This window comes from Oncorhynchus keta, unplaced genomic scaffold (genome assembly GCF_023373465.1).
Source record: "Oncorhynchus keta strain PuntledgeMale-10-30-2019 unplaced genomic scaffold, Oket_V2 Un_contig_2186_pilon_pilon, whole genome shotgun sequence".
Classification (NCBI taxonomy): domain Eukaryota; kingdom Metazoa; phylum Chordata; class Actinopteri; order Salmoniformes; family Salmonidae; genus Oncorhynchus; species Oncorhynchus keta.
Window position 1 is genome coordinate 225,592 of NW_026282653.1, and position 14,136 is coordinate 239,727.

At 42.5% G+C, this 14,136-nt stretch overlaps 1 protein-coding gene across 1 annotated transcript in view; it reads left to right on the top strand.

Moving 5' to 3' along the window:
* Nucleotides 1–4,432: 4,432 nt before the first annotated feature.
* Nucleotides 4,433–14,136, top strand: part of LOC118375193 (plectin-like) — a 114,385-nt gene continuing 104,681 nt past the window's right edge. Inside the window, exon 1 of the mRNA XM_052505005.1 lies at nt 4,433–4,740. Coding sequence (XP_052360965.1) covers nt 4,433–4,740 — 308 coding nt within the window. The remainder of the gene's footprint in view (nt 4,741–14,136) is intronic.

Genomic DNA, 14,136 nt, shown 5'->3' on the forward strand with positions numbered 1-14,136 from the left:
GTGGATTTTGAAGGCCCCAGAGCAGTCATGGATAAAATACATACCAAGTTTAACTCTGTGAACAAACTAAAGCTCAGTCGAAGCCAGGTGAACTTGACAACTACTGTACTCCGTCATTTGTTGCTTTTCTTACCCTGTTACAGTGACTTTGTTGGACTCTTGCCAAGGAGCAGTGCTATTATGATTGAATGTGTACTGCTAAGGGGGCTTTCTTCAAGTGTGCTTCTATTGGTTGAGCTCTTCTGGACTGGAGCAAGCCTATTGGCTCCCCAGCTATTTAGTGTGATCTTTACAAAGCAAAACCTGCTAGTGTCACTGGGGAAAGACCTCAACTTCAAAGCCAGCAAACCATGAAGGCCAGAGGATTTCCTCAAATGTTTGTGTTTCTTGTTTGAAGAAGGCATATTCTTCTTGGTCAGTCTTTTATTTGGGTTTGGTTTTTGCAAACATGTTTGAGAGAGATAGACTTGAGGGTTGTAGAGCATGCTTACTGTACACAGTACCCTATGGCTCAGTCACTGGTCAGTAGTAAGACCACACAGACAGCTTCCTTGTCAGATGATTATGGAATGGATGGACCACCAGGTTGTTGATCTTTGCTGTCTCTAAACTAAAGCATTTGTTCATTTCAATGCTGGCTTGTCACAATGTGGTATGGCTAAAATCGTGCCAACTTCGGTAACGAGGAAGCAGATTAAATTATTTAGGAAAACATTCCTGACCACAGCTCAGGGTGAGGGGGCTTGCAAAAGTAAATACTTTTTATTTTCATAACCATCATGAAACCAGATTGTATGTGCCAGATCCTGTTGGCACTGACAATATACCAATCCTCAGGCTTTTACGATATGATATATCCCAATAAAAGTACATAGATGGCTATTAATCATTAGGATGACATCACAGGATGAGATCTTAGCCATGCTCGCTTCCAGGAAGAGTTATCAATCAAATGTATTCATAAAGCCCTTCTTACATAAGCTGATGTCACGAAGTGCTGCACAGAAATCCAGCCTAAAACCCCAAACAGTAAGCAATGCAGATGTAGAAGCACGGTGGCTGGGAAAAATTCCATAGAAAGTCCGGAACCGAGGAAGAAACCTACAGAGGAACCAGGCTATGAGGGGTGGCCAGTCCTCTTCTGGCTCTGCCGGGTGGAGATTATAACAGAACATGGCCAAGATGTTCAAATGTTCATAGATGACCAGCATGGTCAAATAATAATATTCACAGTGATTGTAGAGGGTGCAACAGGTCAGCACCTCAGGAGTAAATGTCAGTTGGCTTTTCATAGTCGATCATTCAGAGTATCTCTACAGCTCCTGCTGTCTCTGGAGAGTTGAAAACAGCAGGTCTGGGACAAGGTAGCACATCCGGTGAACAGTTCTGGGTTCCATAGCCGCAGGCAGAACAGTTTAAACTGGAGCAGCAGCACGACCAGGTGGACAGGACAGCAAGGAGTCATCAGACCAGGTAGTCCCGAGGCATGGTCATAGGGCTCAGGTCCTCCGAGAGAGAGAGAAAAAGAGAGAACATACTTAAATTCACACAGGACACAGGATAAGACAGGATAAGACAGGACTCCAGATATAACAGACGGACTCTAGCACCCCGACACAAACTATTGCAGCATAAATACTGGAGGACGAGACATGAGGGGTCGGGAGAGACTGACAACGATACACCCGGACAGGGCCAAACAGGCAGGATATAACCCCACCCACTTATAACCCCACCCACACAGCCCGCACACCACGAGAGGGATATCTTCAACCACCAACTTACCATACTGAGACGAGGCCGAGTATAGCCCACGAAAATCTCCCCCATGGCACGAACCCAAAGGGGGGCAACCAACCGGATAGGAAGATCACGTCAGTGAGTCAACCCACTCAAGTGACGCACCCCTCCTAGGGACGACATACAAGAACACCAGTAAACCAGTGACTCAGCCCCTGTAATAGAGTTTGAGGCAGAGAATTCCAGTGTAGAGAGGGGAACCAGCCAGTCAGAGACAGCAAGGGCGTTTCGTTGCTCCAGAGCCTTTCCGTTCACCTTCACACTCCTGGGCCAGACTACACTCAATCATAGGACCTACTGAAGAGATGAGTCTTTGATAAAGACTTAAAGGTCGAGACCGAGTCTGCGTCTCTAACATGGATAGGCAGACCATTCCATAAAAATGGAGCTCTATAGGAGAAAGCCCTGCCTCCAGCTGTTTGCTTAGAAATTATAGGGACAGTAAGGAGGAGGAGGCTTGTGACTGTAGCGTACGTGTAGGTTTATACGGCAGGGCGAAATCGGCAAAACCAAATCGGAAAGATACGTAGGAGCAAAACCATGTAACCCATGTAATGCTTTGTAGGTTAGCAGTAAAACTTTGAAATAAGCCCTAGCCTTAACAGGATGCCAGTGTAGAGAGGTTAGCACTGGAGTAATATGATTTAAAAAATGTGGTTCTAGTCAAGATTCTATCAGCCATGTTCAGCACTAACTGAAGTGTATTAAGTGCTTTATCCAGGTAGCCGGAAAGTAGAGCGTTGCAGTAGTCTAACCTGGAAGTGACAAAAGAATGGATACATTTTTCTGCATAATTTTTGGACAGAAAGTTTCAGATTTTCAATGTTACGTAGATGGAAAAAAGCTGTCCTTGAAACAGTCTTGATATGTTAATCAAAAGAGAGATCAGGGTCCAGATTAATGCCCCAGGGCTTTCACAGTTTTATTTGAGACGACTGTACAACCATCAAAATTAATTGTCAGATTCAACAGAAGATCTCTTTGTTTCTTGGGACCTAGAACTAGCATCTCTGTTTATTCCGAGTTTAAAAGTAAAACATTCCCCGCCATCCACTTCCTAATGTCTGAAATACAGGTTTCCAGGGAGGGCAATTTTGGTGATTCACCATGTTTCATCGAAATATACAGCTGTGTGTCGTCCGCATAGCAGTGAAAGTTAACATTATGTTTCCAAATTACATCACCAAGAGGTAAAATATATAGTGAAAACAATAGTGGTCCTAAAACGAAGCCTTGAGGATCACCGAAATGTACAGTTGATTTGTCAGAGGACAAACCATCTACAGAGACAGCAAGGGCGGTTCGTTGCTCCAGTGCCCTTCCGTTCACTTTCACACTCCTGGGCCAGACAAACTGATATCTTTCCAACAGATAAGATCTAAACTCGTACTGAATTTGTCCGTGTAGAACAATTTGGGTTTCCAATCTCTCCAAAAAAAGAATGTGTTGATCGATGGTATCAAAAGCAGTACTAAGGTCTAGTAGCATGAGGACAGATGCAGAGCCTCGGTCTGACGCTAATAAAATGTAATTTACTACCTTCACAAGTGCAGTGTCAGTGCTGTGATGGGGTCTAAAACCAGACTGAAGCGTTTCGTATACATTGTCTGTCTTCAGGAAGACAGTGAGTTGCTGTGCAATGGCTTTTTAATTTTGTTTGTAGAGGAATGGGAGATTCGATATAGGCTGAAAGTTTTTCATATTTACCGGGTCAAGGTTTGGCTTTTTCAGGAGAGACTTTAATATTGCCACTTTTAGTGAGTTTGGTACACATCCGACGGATAGAGAGCCGTTTATTATGTTATTAACCTTGCCTAACGATTGCGTCTGAAGCTGGGCTTGCAGCACAGCTATACTCGCCAGAAGGCGATCGTTCTCCTGTATATTATGAGTACAGCGACTGCAATTCAAATCAAAGTTTATTTGTCACGTGCGCCGAATACAACAGGTAGACCTTACAGTGAAATGCTTACTTATAGGCCAATAGTGCAAAAAGTGGAAAAAATGTGTTATGTGAGCAATATGCAAGTAAATAGTACAGTAGTGAGGCTATAAAATTAGCGAGGCTACATACAGACACCGGTTAGTCAGGCTGATTGAGGTAGTATGTTCATGTAGATATGATTAAAGTGACTATGCATATATGTGTGCTTGTTCTCAGTGCCAGAGATCGACTTTCGGCCGTCCATCTTGTCGCAGAACCGACATCTGCTAACAACTTGCCTAATTTCTGGGATGGATGGGTTACTACATGCACTTTCTGCTCCAGTACTCAGCCATCACTTCCCCATGGCATCATCTTTTGAAGAAGGTGGTGTACTGGGACTGGAAAATTGATTGTGCACAGGCTGCCCACTCTCTCAAAGAACTGCTGACCACTTCACCTGTCCAGCCCAACTCACTTGTGACGCGTCAGCCACAGCATTGGGAGTGGTCCTCTCTCCGCTTTAGGACGGTGTTGAGATGCCAGTGGCTTTCGCATCCCTTGCATTGCATTGAACCCACCGAACAGAAGTACTCCGTTGGAGAGAGGGAGGCTCTAGCATGCATCTGGGCCTGTGAGCGGTGACACATTTACCTCTACGGACGTTCGTTCACCTTGTGCACCGAGCACCAGGCCCTGACAGACTTGATGTCTACCTCCGGGTCGGGTCACAAGCCACTCCGCATGTACCGCTGGTCAAACTGCCTCCAGCAGTATAACTTTAGGCTGCATTTTACGACGGACAGGGACAATGTGGTGGCTGACCTCCTTTCACGCTCAGTTACCCCAGACTCCACCTGCCCCCAGGTTGACTCCGAGGAGGTCCTCATCCAGCTCCTGCACTCACCTCTCCAAGACACAGTGTTGCACAAGGAGCTGACCCAAGAATCAGCCGACAACCCCATCTTCACGGCCTTGCTGGAATATGTAGCCAATGGCTGGCCGGCACAGCCCCCGTCGGAACTCCAACAATATGCTAGTCGCAAAAAAACATCAAGCACTATGATGAAACTGGCTCTCATGAGGAACGACATAGGAAAGGAAGACCCAAAGTTCATTAGAGTTGCAGGCCAAATATATGCTTCACAGAGTTCAAGTAACAGACACAGTAACAGACACATCTTAACATCAACTGTTCAGAGTAGACGTAAATCAGGCCTTCATGATCGAATTGCTGCAAAGAAAAAACGACTAAAAGGACACCAATAAGAAGAGACTTGCTTTGGCCAAAAAACACAAGCAATGGGCATTAGACCAGTGGACACTTGTCCTTTGGTCTGATGAGTCCAAATGTGTCTTTCTGAGATGCGGAGTAGGTGAACGGATGATCTCCGCATGTATGGTTCCCACTGTGATACATGGAGGAGGAGGTGTGCTGGTCTGGGGGTGCTTTGCTGGTGACACTGTCTGTGATTGATTTAGAATTCAAGGCACACTTAACCAGCATGGCTACCACAGCATTCTGCAGCAATACACCATCCCATCTGGTTTGTGCTTGGTGGGACTATCATTTGTTTTTCAATAGGACAATGACCCAAAACACACCTCCAGGCTGTGAAAGGGCTATTTGACCAAGAAGGAGAGTGATGGAGTGCTGCATCAGATGACCTGGCCTCCACAACCAGCCTACCTCAACCCAGTTGAGATGGTTTTGGTTGAGTTGGACCGGAGAGTGAAGGAAAAGCAGCCAACAAGAGCTCAGCATATGTGGGAACTCCTTCAAGCCTGTTGGAAAAGCATACCTTATTGAAGCTGGTTGAGAGAATGCCAAGAGTGTGCAAAGCTGTCATCAAGGCAAAGGGTGGCTACTTTGAAGAATCTCAAATATAAAATATACTATTATATATATTTGTTATATATATAACACTTTTTGGTTACTACATGATTCCATATGTGTTATTTCATAATGTTGATGTCTTCACTATTATTCTACAATGTAGAAAATAGTAAAATAAAGAAAAACCTTTGATTAACTAGGTGTGTCCAAAACTTTGACTGGTACTGTATACTGATACAATTTACGTTGCATTTAGTAGTCCAACAGCAAAACGAAAACAAATTGGGAAACCTCTCAAATTGAGGGTGTTCTTATTATTTTCCATGGAGGGACACAATATAAAATATTTTTTGCCATCGCGGGCCAGAATCGTATTACAGGATTATACGTCATGTGAATGACTGTTGACAGATATACTTTAAATCACATCCAGATATGCTACTTATTTTACTTTTTAACCTGCACAGAAATAAACCACATCCATGTTCTCTTTTTTGATAGGTATTTTATTATTAAACATTATCATGCCTTTCCCTCCTGGGTGAGGATCAAAGAGAAGGGTAGGAAGGTATTAGGACTTTATCAACCGGTCGTAAACTTTGTAGCTCTGGCCCGGCAGTATTGAATAAATGAATTGGATGTGTGTAGAGAGAGAATCTGCCACCAAAACTCCAACATCCAAAAGTGGATAATGTACCAATATTTCTAATGGTTGGTGAGGATCCAAACAATAATCATATCAAATCTGCATTGTTTTGTGATGTCTCTACCAATCCCTGCAACCGCTGAATAGCATAGCGCAACAGTCAAATAATATTACTAGTTAATATTCCTATTCATGAAATCACAAGTGCAATATTTTGAAACACAGCTTAGCCTTTTGTTAATCACCCTGTCGTCTTAGATTTTGAAATGATGCTTTACAGCGAAAGCAATCCAAGCGTTTGTGTAAGTTTATCGATAGCCTAGCATAGCATTATGTACGCTTAGTATCAGGAAGATTGGTCAGGAAAATCAGAAAAGCAATCAAATTAACCGTTTACCTTTGATGATCTTCGGATGTTTTCACTCACGAGACCCCCAGTTACATAGCAAATGTTCCTTTTGTTCCATAAAGATGATTTTAATACCCAAAATACTGACGTTTGTTTGTTGCGTTATGTTCAGAAATCGACAGGAAAGAGGGGTCACGACAATGCAAACGGAAATTACAAATTAGTCTTCATGATGTCCACAGAAACATGTCAAACGTTTTTTATAATCATTCCTCAGGTAGTTTAAAATATATATTCGATAATATATCAACCGAGTGTGTAGCTTTTTCCATAACAGCGGGAGGAACAATGGCCGCTTCACTCAATTGCGCACCGTCTCACTCTGAGAGCCCCCACATCTCCACTTATGCAATGTGATCCTTCACACTCATTTTTCAAAATAAAAGCCTGAAACTATGTCTAAAGACTGTTGACACCGTAGGGAAGTCACAGAAAAAGGAATCTGGTAGATATACCTTTAAATGGAGGACAGGCTCGCATAGGAACACAGAGGTTTCAAAATAAGAGGCTCTTCCTGATTGGATTCCAACAATTATCTAATTAAGAAGGCTAAAATCACATTGCTATCTTTTCACAAATAGTTTAATATTTAATTATGTAAGTTTTACAACATTTAGATGTCAATCTGATAAATGGGACATATACATTTGTAGAGTTTTGCGTTATCTTGTTATACCATCTTTAACCAGTTGGATATAGGGGGCGCTCTTTTACTTTTTGGATGAAAAACATTCCCGTTTTAAAAAAGATATTTTGTCACGAAAAGATGCTCGACTATGCATATAATTGACAGCTTTGGAAAGAAAACACTCTGACGTTTCCAAAACTGCAAAGATATTGTCTGTGAGTGCCACAGAACTGATGTTACAGGCGAAACCCAGATAAAAATCCAATCAGGAAGTGCCGCATTTTTTGAAACCGCCTCATGCCAATGACTCCTTATATGGCTGTGAAGGAGCGAGGAGTCAGCTTACGTTTTCCACGTTTTCCCCAAGGTGTCTACAGCATTGTGATGTCTTTTTAGGCATTTCCATTGGAGAATGGCTGTAAGAGACCATATAGGGCGAGTGGTCACATGTCTCCCGGAGAAAACCTTGCGTAAAATACTGAGGTAGCCATTTTTCCAATCGTTTCTTATGAGAAACCAACTGCCTTAACGGATATATTATCGAATACATATGTTAAAAACACCTTGAGGATGGATCCTAAACGTTTGCCGTGTTTCTGTCGATATTATGGAGTTCATTTTGAAAAAAGTTTGGTCACCAAGTTGACTCGTCACCATGTTTACCTGGTCCAGTTGGTTTGCTATGGACAGGATAAGGGGTTTACTAACAACCCTTTCCATGCAATTGACCATAAGGGGGCATGTGGGCCACAGATCGAAAGTAGTTTAGTAATTTGGTGGCTTCTTAGGCACCGGTACAATGGTTGACACCTTCCAGGAGATTGGCACTGTGCAGAAGCTCAGCTGACAATTGTTGTGATTTCGATGACGATCAGATAAAATTGTATGACCAATTTATGCAGAAATCCAGGTAATTCCAAAGGGTTCACATACTTTGTCTTACCAATGTAATTATTCAGAACCTATGCTATGAGACTCGAAATTTGAGCTCAGGTGCATCCTGTTTTCATTGATCATCCTTGAGATGTTTCTACAACTTGATTGGTGTCCAACTGTGGTAAATTCAATTGATTGGACAGGATTTGGAAAGGCACACACCGGTCTATATAATGTCCCACAGTTGACAGAGGATGGCAAGGCAAAAACCAGGCCATGGGGTTGAAGAAATTGTCCGTAGAGCTCCGAGACAGGATTGGGTTGAGGCACAGATCTGTGAAAACGTAACAAAGAATGTCTGCAGCATTGAAGGTCCCCAAGAACACTATGGCCTCCAAAAAGTCAAGGGGTCTGAATACTTTCCGAATGCACTGTAATAGGCTGCCATTTGGATTTGGAATGCACCTCAGGACCATTATATGTGTTTGTGGCTTTGTTGTGTTGTGTCACCTGAACCCAAGTGCTTTGGGTCCAGTCCCCACTAGTGAGCTGTAGAGGGCAGTGTGAGTTGACATGGAGGCTACTGGTACACCACACTCTACTGACATTGTGGTCCACTCCACTCTACAGACTCCTAGAGAAGCTAGGAGGAAGGCATAACTCCACTCTACAGACTCCTAGAGATGCTAGGAGGAGGGCATAACTCTACCATCATCAAAAAATAGGAAAACAAGTATTTCATCATTCCCCTGCAGCATATTCTTTCAGAGGAGGCATTGATAATGACCGATTCTAACTGACCTTTTTCCTGACCACGTAAAACAAAAATCCTGACCACAAGTAGGCTATAATCAACAAAATAACTTTTGTTAATTTCTCTTAGTCTTAATTTTATTCAACGAAAGTTAAGACACGTGACCTTTTAAGAATGGCACTGGCTAGTGCCTAGCTCTTTATGTGTTAAAAGCCAAAAGACACTGCCCCTTTTGTGTGACTGTGTTGTTTCTCGGGGACTGGTTTCCCCTGTTAACTGTAGATGGCATGTACATAGTTCCTGGCACCACTACTCTGGAACTCCCCAATTTTCTGTCAGCTATGTCGTTCAGTGGGCCATTTGCCTCTCTCACTCAAATGGTTGCTCCTCATTTACCTAACAGCTCAGCAGTTAGCTATTCCAACCTTTTCTTTTAAAGGGCATTGAGGCAGATATTTTCTATTTCAAATTCAAGCTGTGTTCCAAGTGCTTGTGGTTCTCACAGAGTCCCAAAGAAAAGTGCAGTCAATCTTTAGTTAGTAGACACTAGCTGTTGATAGGGGATATCATCACAGTGACACTTCCAAATGAACTCCACAGGGTTTACAAATAAAATCTGTCATTACAGTCCAACACGAACGTGTACACCGTTCGGTCAGAGAGGGCAGAGGTACGAATGCCCAATTGTTGCCAAATGTGCTTTCTTTAAAGATAAACCAATGGTTAAAAGCCTGGTAAAAAGACTTGCTGGTACGAAAATAGGCATGAATGATCAGTTCCTGAAGGAAACTGCAGAACGGCGCAAAGTTATGTATCTAATCTTCAAGGAAAATAGATTGAAAGTGAAACGCATAGCTCTCGTAGTGGATAAACTATATATTGATATCCAAATGTTCAGAGACACAAAGACTACTCTATCGCTATTCTAAATACTACAAAGTTCCCATAGCGGAGTCGAATAATGGAACACGCAATACTAGCCATGATAGGGATTGCAATAAAAAAATATATAGAAAGCAATAAAATACAACAATTGTTAAATAAATAAACTACAACTACACTTTACCATTCTAGATAGGGATGTTGGAAAATAATTAGTTTTAGACTTCCCATTTACAGTATTTAATAAATTGATAAGACAGCATTAGAAGAAAACATAATTAACGAAATAATACATCATCAACATAAGGAACTGGAACACAAAAGTACTGAATCAAAATGGAAGATATAAAACACGGAGGACATAGAAGGGTATGTGTGCATGTATTATGATGGAAGGTGGGTGTGGCTTTGTGTTTGGAAAAGTGTGGTGTTAAGTGAGTGTAAAAGAGTGTGCATTGCAAATCCCAGAGCACATGTATGTTTGTGAGCAGCGGTTATGAAAGACAGCTTTCAATTGTGTGCAGATATGGGATATACATTTTAAAATAAATTGATATTCATTTATTTACTGTCCTATCATGATGGAAGGGTCCCCAACCCTATACACCCACCTGGGAGACACATACACTAAGGAGAAGTCCATATCTGTTTTATGGGCCTATACGCAGCAAGTAGCCTATACGCAGCCAAATCAGAAAGATGAATGTGGTCAGAGACCTACTAAAGCAGCACCGCCCCATCTAGATTCAGAGACTGCCTGGCGGGTTGGTCCTACAAAGCCAAAGCCCCTTGATGGGAGAGCATAATATACAAGGAAATTCTTAAAGCTGCTAATGAGAACCTTGACGACCTTGTACTTGTCCGATCTAACATTAAGTAGCCCTATTTTTAGATGTGAGGTATCACGATCTCTTTCAATAATGACAGGAATGGAGGAGGTCTTTATCCTAGTGAGATTGCTAAGGCGAACACCGCCATGTTTAGTTTTGCCCAACTTAGGTCGGGGCACAGACACGGTCTCAATGGGGATAGCTGAGCTGACTACACTGACTGTGCTAGTGGCAGACTCCACTATGCTGGCAGGCCAGCTAACAGCCTGCTGCCTGGCCTTCACCCTATTTCATTGTGGAGCTAGAGGAGTTAGAGCCCTGTCTATGTTGGTAGATAAGATGAGAGCACCCCTCCAGCTAGGATGGAGTCCGTCACTCTTCAGCAGGCCAGACTTGGTCCTGTTTGTTGGTGAGTCCCAGAAAGAGGGCCAATTATCTACAAATTCTATCTTTTGGGAGGACCAGAAAACAGTTCAACCAGCGATGGAGTTGTGAGACTCTGCTGTAGAGCTTATCACTCCCCCTAACTGGGAGGGGGCCAGAGACAATTACTCGATGCCGACATCTTTCTAGCTGATTTACACGCTGACGTTGCGCTTGGTGATCTCTGACTGTTTCATCCTAACATCGTTGGTGCCGACGTGGATAACAATATCCCTATTCTCTCTACACTCGCCAGTTTTAGCTTTAGCCAGCGCCATCTTCAGATTAGCCTTAATGTCGGTAGCCCTGCACCCTGGTAAACAGTGTTTTAAGTCTAATACTGTTGGTAATGGAGTCGCCAATGACTAGAGTTTTCAATTTGTCAGAGCTAATGGTGGGAAGCTTCAGAGTCTCAGACCCCGTAACGGGAGGAGGAGAGACCAGAGAAGGCTCGGCCTCTGACTCCGACTCGTTGCTTAATGGGGAAAAACGGTTGAAAGTTTCTGTCGGTTGAATGAGCGACACCGGTTGAGCATTCCTACGGCATTTCCCTCCAGAAACCGTGAGAATGTTGTCTGGCTGCGGGAACCGTGCGAGGGGATTTATACTAACGTTACCATCTGTACTTACTGGTGGCACAGACGCTGTTTCATCCTTTCCTACAGTGAAATGACCCTTGCCTAACGATTGCGTCTGAAGCTGGGCTTGAAGCACAGCTATCCTCGCCGTAAGGCGATCGTTCTCCTGTATATTATGAGTACAGCGACTGCAATTAGAAGGCATCATGTTAATGTTACTATTTAGCTTCAGCTGTTGGATGTCCTGACGAACGATGTCCAGATAAAGCGTCCAGAGTGAAAAAGTTGAGGGAAAAAAAGTTGAGTGAGGGAAAAACCAAAAATATAAACGGTAATTAAAAAGTAAAAAACGTAAAGTTGTCAGGTAGCAAAGTAAGGTTGGCAACAAAACGCACAGCAACACGTAAACAAGTCTGCAAGTTGTGACCGGAAATGGCGTCAATCAACTGATGTTGGACGATTGGACAACTGTAGGACTACCCAAGCATAGACTATATATTATTGAGGGAGATACCTGCCAAAAGGTTGAATGTACATACACAAATCCTTACGTAAATTGTTATGATCGTAAGAACAAACGCTCTGGAACATGAAACATAAATGTGACATTTAATCTGTGAACATACAAAGACCAGGTTACGATAACCGATCAATATTTTAGACTTGAACAAATCTTGCTGCTATTTTAATTTATTTAACCTATATTTAACGAGGCAAGTCAGTTAAGAACAAATTCTTATTTACAATGACAGCCTATGCCCGTCAAACCCGGACGATGCTGGGCCAATTTTATGCCGCCCTATGGGACTCCTGATCACGGCCGGTTGTGATACAGCCTGAGGTCGAACCGGGGTCTGTAGTGATGCCTCTAGCACTGCGATGCAGTGCTTTAGACCGCTGCGCTACTCGGGAGCCCCCAAATTCTGACATTCAATAATGCATTTTAGAGTTTTGGCAGTTTCATCTTACCAACAAAAAAAACGTACACCAATCTGCCTGTGATGAGTGCTATGCTAACACAGAATAAAAAACACAGATGTTAGGGAAACCGGAAAGAGGTATCCTGCACGTTTTCTAGTTAAATGTCTCCATTCTCTTTTACTCCTCAGTTGAGTTTACTTCACATTTAGGTAGCTAGGTAGCTAATGTAATGGATTTGTTTGACAGCGCAAGCCTAGATAGCACTAGCTGTATTATACCTACAACAGGGAAGTTTCAGTCCGCTAAGTTTCTCTACAGCATGAACATATCTCTGGGTGATGTGGACATCCCCATGCATACACCTTATCAAAATATGACCAATTCAATATTACACCATGCCGTTCTCTGGGCTTTGTCTGCAATCATAACCAGTAGTATATACCAGGAATAATGAAACATAGAATAATAATAGATGTTTGGTGAATCTGTGAATTATGTATGACAGAGCCCACTCAAAATATTTTTTTTATTTAATATTTTTATACTTATTTCATCACTCAAAATCTTGCCAAAGGATATTCTGAAGGAGGGGTTAATACGGATTTAAAATAATTGTACATGATTTATATGAATCAGGTCATGAACACATGTGACCCACCACCTGGATTCAGGTGGTGGATAATAGTAGAGACTCAGATCTAGAAAATTGTATATCATACACGGCATTTGAGGAACAATGGGAAAGTATTTATGCTTTGAAAGTTAATAAACTTGTAACCTCACTTTTGAGAAAATGCATTTGAATGTTTTGGTACCTACTTTTGGTACCTCTTTTGTTAAGACATGTAGCTAGCTAGCTAAACAATAAACTATAATCCTAACTCATGACGTTACTACCCTGCATGAATCTGCAGGTAGATAACCAACCAGGTTCAATGTTAGCTAGCTAACATTAGGCTATAACTCGCCAAGCAAATGGCTCTGAGATACGAATAATAAGATCATACCCGTAAAGTTAGCTAGCGAGTCAGCCAGCTGACATTAGCAAAGGGACCAGGACGACTGATCTGTGTAAAGGAAAGAATGAATGGGGCCATGTATCGTGAGATTTTGAGTGAAAACCTCCTTCCATCAGCAAGGGCATTGAAGATGAAACGTGGCTGGGTCTTTCAGCATGACAATGATCCCAAACACACTGCCCGGGCAATGAAGGAGTGGCTTCGTAAGAAGCATTTCAAGGTCCTGGAGTGGCCTAGCCAGTCTCCAGATCTCAACCCCATAGAAAATCTTTGGATGGAGTTGAAAGGCTGTGTTGCCCAGCAACAGCCCCAAAACATCATTGCTCTAGAGGAGATCTGCATGGAGGAATGGGCCAAAATACCAGCAACAGTGTGTGAACCTTGTGAAGACTTACAGAAAACGTTTGACCTCTGTCATTGCCAATAAAGGGTATATAAATGTATTATGCAATTATATGACCATTGAATTATACACACCAGCATATTTAGAGAGTGGAATAGGCCTAAATCATATTTACTTTCTACTTTGCAGCTTAGGCAGTTATTCTAGACAAGACTCTTCTGGGTCTTTCATTCTCACAAGTCATTTGCTGAAGGCCGGGTAGCCTA